Here is an 8856-nt window from a genome sequence, read left to right as displayed (position 1 = left end):
AAGGCGGTGCTTACACCTTCCTGCTCTTGACCACCCAGGAGAGGCCCTGCGCTGGCCCTTGGGTGGGTGGCTGCCCCACTCCGGGCCTGCTTCACTGGCAGCAGGACACAGGGCCAGGCCATGCTGCCTTGTTCTGCCCAGGGCCCCACACCCAGCAGGCCCTGGGAGATACCCTGGGCCAGAGGCCAGCTGTCAGCTCTACCGGCAGCTGCAGCCGGGGTTGTCACTGTGACCTTGCTCCAAGTCAGCACCACGGGCATCATGAGGTCCTAGCGCCTGGAAGCTGGGACTCACGACCATCCAGCTGCCTGCACTTTGGACAGGCCTGGGGCATTCCCACTGGAGGCCAGGGGCCCTTCAGCTCTGGCAATGCCTAAGCCCCACACAGTGAGCAAAGGCCTGAGGGGCTGCGGCAGGGGTGGACAAATGGAGCCCCAGAGCCGGGCTGGAAACCGAGTCACAGCCAAGCTCAGCTGTGGTTCCTCAGAAAATTGGGGGACTTGTTGGGGGTCATAGGCCTGTTCTGACAGGGGCGGGGCCTGCTACAACCAGACAGCTCTAGTGGGTCTCAGCAGAGCAGTGCCTGGGAAGCCACGGTTAAGGGAAAGAACCAGCGGTAAGCTGGGAAGTCTGACCCGCTTGGAATAGAAGTACTCCGTGCGCAGCTACAGGCTCCATGCCGCGCTCTCGCAGCGGTTATGTCTGGGAACAGCTAAACCTGCAGGGATTCAGGAGTCCTGCGCCTGCCTTGGCTTTGGAAAGAGCGCCTGTTTTCATCAGTGGCCAAGATGAGCCGTGAGCCGGACCTGTGGACACTTCCTGGGCTCCAGGCTTCCCCTCGACGCCTGCAGTTACTTCTCACACCAGTGCCACAGGCTGTGGGGCCCAAGCAGGGGCCCGGCCACTTTGGCATTAGATGGCAATGCCTGGCCTAGGAAGGAGGCCCAGGTGTTAGACCTGAGAAAAGGCTTCCTGGAAATGGGCTGGGAGAGGCTGGTTTTTTTGCTGCAGGCCTTCTCAGAGCCTTGAATGTCTACCATGCAGTACCTGCCAGCAGGCAGACAGCAGCTGGAGCATTTCCCAAACTCACTGGGCGAGGAAACTTCTTTCCAAGCAGGTTTTTACAAAGTAGTGCTTTGTAAAAGCACTTTTGGAAATGATGGGGACGGGGTTCAAGGTCTGTGAACTGAATTTTATTACGGGATGTGTGCTCCATGGCCCTGAGCAAGCCTCTTCACCTCTCAGAGCTGGTTTCCTCATTGCAAATGAAGTGAAATCCTTCCACAGTACTTAGCACAAGTTAAAGTGGGCTGCTTTTGGCCATTATGTGGGCAAGGGGCTCGTGTGTGACCCTGGAGGGAACCCCACCACGTCACTGGGCCTGCAAAGCAGGAACTGGTGAGCAGCTGCCGGACCAGCAGCCTGGCCTGGGGAACATAGGGAAGAAAGAGGATGTGGCTGGAGGCAAGGCCAGCTCAGGGCCAGCAGGGCCTGTGTCACCCTCGCGTGACTGTCACCCCAAGCAGGCTTCCTCCTACCCCCAGCAAGGACGCCCTGGCCAGAGTTTCTGCCACTTGCTGTTCTTCAGCCTGAGGCCTTGGGATGCTCCAAGTCCTAAGGGTCTTAGAAGTGGATGGCTCTTGGGAGACAGGAGGCCCAGGCCCCAGCCGGGACAGCTGGGACAGTGGGAACGGCAGGACCGTGGTGACCTCTGGCATTGCTGGGCCTTGGGGAAGACACCCAGGAAGAAGCAGGGTGATAGTGATGCTGCAGCCTGTGGCCCAGCCATGAGGGCCTGGTGGGGCCCTGGAGTCCACAGGAAGGCAGGGCTGGGGCAGCAGGACCCCAGAGAGCATAAAGACTAGGTGGCTACCTAGTCCAGCTGGAGGCATCACAGGCCTCAGGCAGGCTGGGGATGGCCCCACCCTGGACCACCAGAGTCAAGACAAGAGGCCGTGGGGTTGGAGCAGTTTTATTGGGCAGCAGGGGTTGTGGCCGGTGGGGCGTCACCGGTACAGGTAGTCAGCCTGGATGTTGGCGGCAATCTCGGCCTCCCACTTGTCCCCATTGTTGAGCAGCTTCTCCTTGTTGTACAGCAGCTCCTCATGCGTCTCCGTGGAGAACTCAAAGTTGGGGCCCTGCAGGTGGGGTACAGGGACAGTGGTTAGGCCCCGCTGAGGAGCCTCAGTCCCCCTCCCACCCAGGGGCCTCACGCACCTCGACGATGGCATCCACGGGGCAAGCCTCCTGGCAGAAGCCGCAGTAGATACACTTGGTCATGTCGATGTCATAGCGGGTGGTCCGGCGGCTGCCATCAGCTCTTGGCTCAGCCTCGATGGTGATGGCCTATGGGAGGGGCCACCAGACACTGCTGCGCTGCCCTGTCACATCCCAGCCCCCAGGACCCCGGTCACTGCTCATCCCCACCCTTGGTGTCTGCCAGAAGCCCTCTCCCCTCAGAGGCCTCCCTGACTCCAGTTAAGAGGCCGCCCTGCACCTCTGCCGTTGGCGCCTGTCTCCTCAGCATGTGCCCTGCTGGCGTCTCTGCCATGCTGGTTTTATTTTTTATTTTTATTTTTATCTTTTTTTGAGACAGAGCCTCTGCTGGTTTTATTTTTTATTTTTATTTTTATCTTTTTTTGAGATAGAGTCTCGCTCTGTCGCCAGGCTAGAGTGCAGTAGCACAATCTCGGCTCACTGCAGCCTCAGCCTTCCCGATTCAAGTAATTCTCCTGCCTCAGCCTCCTGAGTAGCTGGGACTACAGGTGTGCACCACCACACCCAGCTAAATTTTTGTATTTTTAGTAAAGACGGGGTTTCACTATGTTGGCCAGGATGGTCTCGATCTCTTGACCTCGTGATCCACTTGCCTTGGCCTCCCAAAGTGCTGGGATTACAAGTGTGAGCCACCGCGCCTGGCCTGCTTTGCCTGTTTGTCAGCTGCTGGCGTCATCTGCCAAGAACCCCACTCTCACGAGGGGGCTGTTCACTGCGTTCAGTGTAGCGCCCCCTGCCCTGAGGGTCTCACCTTGCAACGGGGGCTGGCTTACAGTCCCGCCTCACCTCACCGAGCTTTCCAGATATTGTGAATTTTACAAACTGAAGGTTTGGGGCAACCCTGCATAAAGCAAGCTCACTGACGTCATTTTACCAACCACGTGCTTGCTTCTTATCTCTGGGTCAGCCCTTTTTAGGAATGAAGTTTTTTTTTTGTTGTTTTTGGCTTTTTGTTTTGAGACAGACTCTCGCCCTGTCACCCAGGCTGGAGTACAGTGATGCAGCTCATAGCGCACTGCAGCCTCAACCTCCCAGGCTCGAGCGATCCTCCCACCTCAATCTCCCAAGTACCTGGGAATACAGGGGCTAATTTTTTGTATTTGTTGTTGTTGTTGTTGAGTCAGGGTTTTGCCATGTTGCCCAGGCTGGTCTCAAACTCCAGGGTTCAAGTAATCCACTCATCTTGACCTCCCAAAGTGCTGGGACTAGAGGTGTGAGCCACTGTGCCTGGCCCCTATTTTTAATTAAGGTATATACATTGTATTTTAGATACTTCACAGCCTACAGTAGTGTAAATTCTTTGTTGTTGTTTTTTTTTGAGATGAAGTCTCACTCTGTGGCCCAGGATGAAGTGCGGTGGTGCAATCATAGCTCACTGCAACCTCCGCCTCCCAGGTTCAAGCAATTCTCCTGCTTCAGCCTCTCAAGTAGCTGGGACTACAGGTGTGTACCACTACGCCCGGCTAATTTTTGTTATTTTTACTAGAGACGGGGTTTCACCACGTTGGCCAGGCTGGTCTTGAATTCCTGACCTTGTGATCCGCCCGCCTTGGCCTCCCAAAGTGCTGGGATTACAGGTGTGAGCCACCGCACCCAGCCCTAATTTTTTTTTTTTTTTTTTTTTTTTGCGATCTTGGCTCACTGCAAACCCTGCCTCCTGGTTCAAGTGATTATCATGCCTCAGCCTCCAAAGTAGCTGAGATTACAGGCACCTGCCACCAGGCCTGGCTAATTTTAGCATTTTTAGTAGAGATGGGGTTTCACCATGTTGGCCAGGATGCTCTCAAACTCTTGACCTCAAGTGATCCACCACCTCGGCTTCTCAAAGTGCTGGAATTACAGGCATGATCCACTGTGCCCGGTCTAAATCTAACTTTTAAATGCACTGGAACACCAGAACATCCGTGTGACTCACTTTACCCCAATGCTCTGGAACTGAACCTGCAGCGCCGCTGAGAGCGCCTGCACTGCTGGTTGCGATCCTGTGCCTTAAATCTACTTCTCTCCATTTGATGGGTGAGAAAAACAAGGTTCCGAGAGGTTGAGGGACTCCCCAAAGCTACACAGCAAGTGGGGGGACACAGCCCTAACTCAAGGGCAGCCCGCTGGGAGAGGGGCTGGCTGGGAGGACCTTCGAAGGTGCCTGGCAAGGACTCTCCTATGCCCCCATCCCAGAAATGTAGTGCCCACAACTCACAGTGGGACCTGTGGCTGGCAGGCTCATCCTTTAGTGCTTATAAAGATGCGGACAATAACCTCTACCTCCTCGACTGGTTGTTGAGGTTACAGGAGAGGCTGTGAGTCACACACGTGGCACAGTGCCAGGTCTGTCTGTGGACAGCACTCACTATGTGGAAGCCACGGCCGTGACCATCGTGACTGCTGTTTGGGGACACTCCTATGCGCTCCCAGTCTGTGGCTGGAGTAGAGACATCAGGGACGCAGCTCATGGCCTGGAGGACCTGGGAGTGCTCCAGGGGACAAACTAGGACTTGAACAGGAGCCACCCGAGTCACAGAACACTGGGAGGGGTTGCTGTGCGCACAGGAAGTAGCGATGGCGGCTGCCGGGGCTCCTGCCAGGCACACACAGGGGTCTGACCAGAGCTCTGACCGAGTCATATTGTTCCTGTGCTGACAGGCCTGGCCCCCGCTGGTAAGCACGAGACCCACTAAGAGAACGGAAAGCCGGGCCTCAGGGGAGCAGCCACTGGGGAAGGGAAGCTGCAACAGGCACACAAGCAGGACCCCGGACACGGTGGCTATATCCGGGGAGGCGTTGACGGCCTCAGGTGCTACCCCATGGCTCATAGGCCCAGGGGTCACACCCCTGGCCAGACCCCAAGGGGGAACCTGTGTGCATCAGGCACCTGCCCACGGCTGGAAACTGCACTCTGCCAACTCACTGACTCTGCTCCGGCAACAAGACCTCATCATCCCATTCACGAGGGAAGTGGCTCAGAGAGGGAAAGGGACTGCCCTGGGGACACACATCAAGCAGGGGCCAGGGTTTGGGCCTAGGGCTGCCTGCCTCCCTCTCCCAGTGGCAGGGGCTGGCCTGGTGGTCGGTTGGGGCGGGGGCTCACCTGGGCGGGGCAGACGGCCTCGCAGAGCTTGCAGGCAATGCAGCGCTCCTCCCCGGATGGGTACCGGCGCAGTGCGTGCTCCCCACGGAAGCGAGGGCTCAGCGGGCCCTTCTCGAACGGGTAGTTGATGGTGGCGGGTTCCCGGAACAGGTAGCTCAGGGTCATGCCCAGGCCTGTGGGCAGCATGGGTTTGGTGGGCAGGGGCACCCTCCTCCCCCATGCATCTGTGCCCAGCCGGCACTTGCCCTGTCCCCTCCTGCCCAGGACGCACCTCGGAAGAGCTCAGTCCACAGCAGGGTCCGGGCTGCCCGGTTAGTCACTGACTTCATGTCCATCTTAGGCTCCTGCATGTTCACATACTCTGCAGAGAGGCGGGCAGGGAGGCCGTGGCAGGGGCCTCGCACACTGTCTCCCTGGAGTCTCCAGGAGAGGAGGCCTGGCCCTCACCTCCAGGTGCAACTGCTGGGCTCCAAAGGGGCCGTACACTCACCACACCTCTCCCCAGCCTCAGCAAGGACCCTGGAGGCTGCCTCTGGCCTGAGCCCATCCTTGCCTACCTTTCCCTGTGCTTGAGTGGCCATTTGAGCCCAGAGGCACCCCTGCCCAACAGGGCTTGAAAGAGGAATCAATGGGGGAAGTGGGGGGCTTGAGCCTTTACCTTCACCAGGGACTGGCACAGGTACCCATGGCTCACACCTGGCAACCCCCTCCCCATCACACCCAGGGAGCTCTGAGATCACACGTGCTAACTCCCGCAATGATGGACCCTGTCCCTGGGAATTAGTCTCCTTCATCATAATCATTTTAAGAGTGGAAACCGGCTCAGAGAAGAACGCCCCTGACAAAGCCAGGACTGGAACTCAGGTCTCTTCCCACCTCTGGCAGGACCAGTCAGGCTAGAGGCCACCCAGGTACTCACTGTAAGTGGCTGCCACTGCACTGCTGTGGAGGGTCCGGCCACCAGGAGGTCCTGCAAAAAGAGGGGCGTGACCTCATGCCAGGAGACTGGGCTCCCCTACCCCCAGCAAAGGCTTCCTTGGTCCTACCTGCATGTGCAGCCTGGGCCAGGGCCCGCAGCAGCATGGGCATGGTCAGGCAGCGCATCTGGGGGCATAAACAGGGATGGAGAGTGGGGTGTGCCCAAGTACCATCCTCTTCTGAGACTGGCACAGCAGGGATCCCAAGCCTCTACTGGAAACCCATGTGTCACTTTGCCCTCTACTCATACCCCATTGCTGTCAGAGGCACAGATGGCTTTCCTGTTCCCAGCGCCTCCCAGCTTTCCACCTGATCCAGCTCAGCTGAGCTACAATTCAGTTTCTGTGGACTCCAAGTTCTGCCTCACCTAAGAAAGCTTTTAAATCCATCCTTCCTTTCTCCCTCCCAGAGATCCTGTCTCCCATCTTTCTGCTCCTCCCTTCATCCTCCCCAAATCTGACCAAAAACAACATTACCAGCCCCTACCAGCATGCACTGAGAGTTAACTTTGCTAGCTCTCTACCCCAGACACCGTGCCCAGGGGGTCACATGCACTGCCATCCTATCCTTACAAGGACTCCACGAGGGAGGCACCAATAAGGCGCTGGGGCTCAGTTTGCTGAGTGACTCGCCAGGGCTGGGGGTGGTGGCTCACGCCTATAATCCCAGCACTTTGGGAGGCTGAGGCAGGTGGATCACCTGAGGTCAGGAGTTCAAGACCAGCCTGGCCAACACGGTGGAAGCCGATCCCTACCAAAAAAAAAAAAAAATTAGCCAAGCGTGGTGACGGGCGCCTATAATCCCAGCTCCTCGGGAAGTTGAGGTAGGAGAATCGTTTGAACTCGGGAGGCAGAAGCTGCAGTAAGCCCAGACCACACCATTGCCCTCCAACCTGGGCGACAGAGTGAGACCTCGTCTCAAAAAAAAAAAAAGCAAAAAAAGTGACTCCTCGGAAGTCACACGATAAGGAGGTGCGTAGAGGATCGGAACCCAGCCCTGCCCTGCTGGAAACCCTTCAAGGCCTGAACAGTCAGTCCTCGGTACCACATTCCTTTCCCCAGCTTCAAGGCCCTCCCGGAACTGTCCACCAGCCTCCCGCGTGACCTTGGGCAGGTGACGTGACCTGGCCTCCGTCTTCTCACCTATGAAGTGGGTTGGGGGCTGGTGATCTTGGGAATAAAGGGAGCCCATACATGCCAAGGGCACCCCAGAGCCCAGAGCCCGGCATTCAGTCGGAGCTCATAAGCGCTCCTCCCACGACCTGTGACCCCCTAACAGGCCCACTCCTTTGGACCACTGACTGTAGTTCCAGGGACCCAACCCGGCATCTTCTCCGACCTTCCCAGTGATCTCCCACCCCATCGAGGCCGAGGGCGTACAGCGGACGGCGCATGCGCCCTGAGAGCGGGCTCCCCGCTGCACCTGAAGGACACGTAGGCCGCGGGTCCTGAGTGAGCCGAGGGGAAACCCAGGCAGAGCTGGCGGCGCCAACGGGGACACCACACTCGCCCCCGACGCCACACTGCCCAGGCCCGGCTTTCGCGGACAAGACATGAACACCCACCTTGAAGCGCCGCCGCTACTTGCCTTGCGGAGCAGGCCAGTCAATCGGGAGGCGGAGCCTACACTCTAGGACGCTACCATTGGGCCGGCCGGCTCCCCTTTTTCTGTATTGATGCTCCATGGTGTGGTCTGATTGGCCAATAAGGCTACTGAAAGAGGCGGGATTCATAAATATCTTTCTTTTGATTGGCTAGAACAGAGCGGCGCTTGACGTTTGTAGGGGCCGCCATGTTGGTTGGGGAGGCCAATAAATGAAGACTTCCGAGTCGCTGGAGGCGGGACATCCGGGGCGTGGTTTAGAAAGCGTTTGCGTTCGCCCTGGGTGCAGAGACGGGGTCCATCGAGTCTGGGTGGGGGGCGTGTGATGACGGTAATGGCGACGAGATGCTCTACCCACGCGGCCTCCTTTAATCCTCACAGCAGCCCTGTGTGGAGAAACTAGAGTAACGTGTTATCACGTTAAGGCGGGAAACTGAGGCATGGGAATATTTAGTAACGTTCCCGGGCCGTAGAGCTGCGGTGTGCGGCCGCCTGATCCACCTGATCTGTATGACTCCCGTACTCAACCAGCCTGTGTTTCCTCCTCGCGAATTTTTTTTTTTGGAAACAGTCTGGCTCTGTGGCTCAGGCTGGAATGCAATGGTGCGATCTCGGCTCACTGCAGCCTCGACCTCCTAGGCTCGGGTGATCCTCCCATCTCAGCTTCCCGAGCAACTGGGACCACAGACACCTGCCACCACCAGGCCCGGCTAATTTTTGTATTTTTTGTAGAGACGGGGTCTCGCCATGTTGTCCAGGCTGGTCTGGAACTCCTGGACTCAGGCGATCCTCCTGTCTTGGCCTCACAAAGTGCTGGGATTACAGGTGTGAGCCACCACACCGGGCCCCTCCCCAGGAATGCTGTGGTAGAGGGACCCGGGGATGCCCCCAGTCTGCCTGTATGTGTGTGTGTT

The 8856-nt window shown here is 57.7% G+C and overlaps 1 protein-coding gene across 3 annotated transcripts; it reads right to left on the bottom strand.

The window, feature by feature from the left end:
• Positions 1–1956: 1956 nt before the first annotated feature.
• NDUFS8 (NADH:ubiquinone oxidoreductase core subunit S8) lies at positions 1957–8015 on the bottom strand. 3 transcript variants are annotated; one of them, XM_017857241.1, is made up of 7 exons: positions 7905–8015; positions 6409–6466; positions 6282–6332; positions 5634–5723; positions 5363–5535; positions 2218–2346; positions 1957–2138 (listed from the first exon to the last, which is right to left on the bottom strand). In XM_017857241.1, exons 2-7 carry the CDS (start codon positions 6464–6466, stop codon positions 2007–2009), a joined length of 633 nt encoding a protein of 210 aa, XP_017712730.1. In that variant the 5' UTR covers positions 7905–8015; the 3' UTR covers positions 1957–2006. The 3 variants fall into 3 exon arrangements, with proteins under 3 accessions (XP_017712730.1, XP_017712729.1, XP_017712731.1); XM_017857240.1 differs by lacking the exon at positions 7905–8015 and adding an exon at positions 7763–7901; XM_017857242.1 differs by lacking the exon at positions 7905–8015 and adding an exon at positions 7483–7713.
• Positions 8016–8856: the final 841 nt, after the last annotated feature.

This window comes from Rhinopithecus bieti, unplaced genomic scaffold (genome assembly GCF_001698545.2).
Source record: "Rhinopithecus bieti isolate Rb0 unplaced genomic scaffold, ASM169854v2 scaffold_44159, whole genome shotgun sequence".
Lineage (NCBI taxonomy): Eukaryota > Metazoa > Chordata > Mammalia > Primates > Cercopithecidae > Rhinopithecus > Rhinopithecus bieti.
Note: the sequence above shows the minus strand (reverse complement) of the source record. Positions and strands in the feature narration are given on the sequence as shown.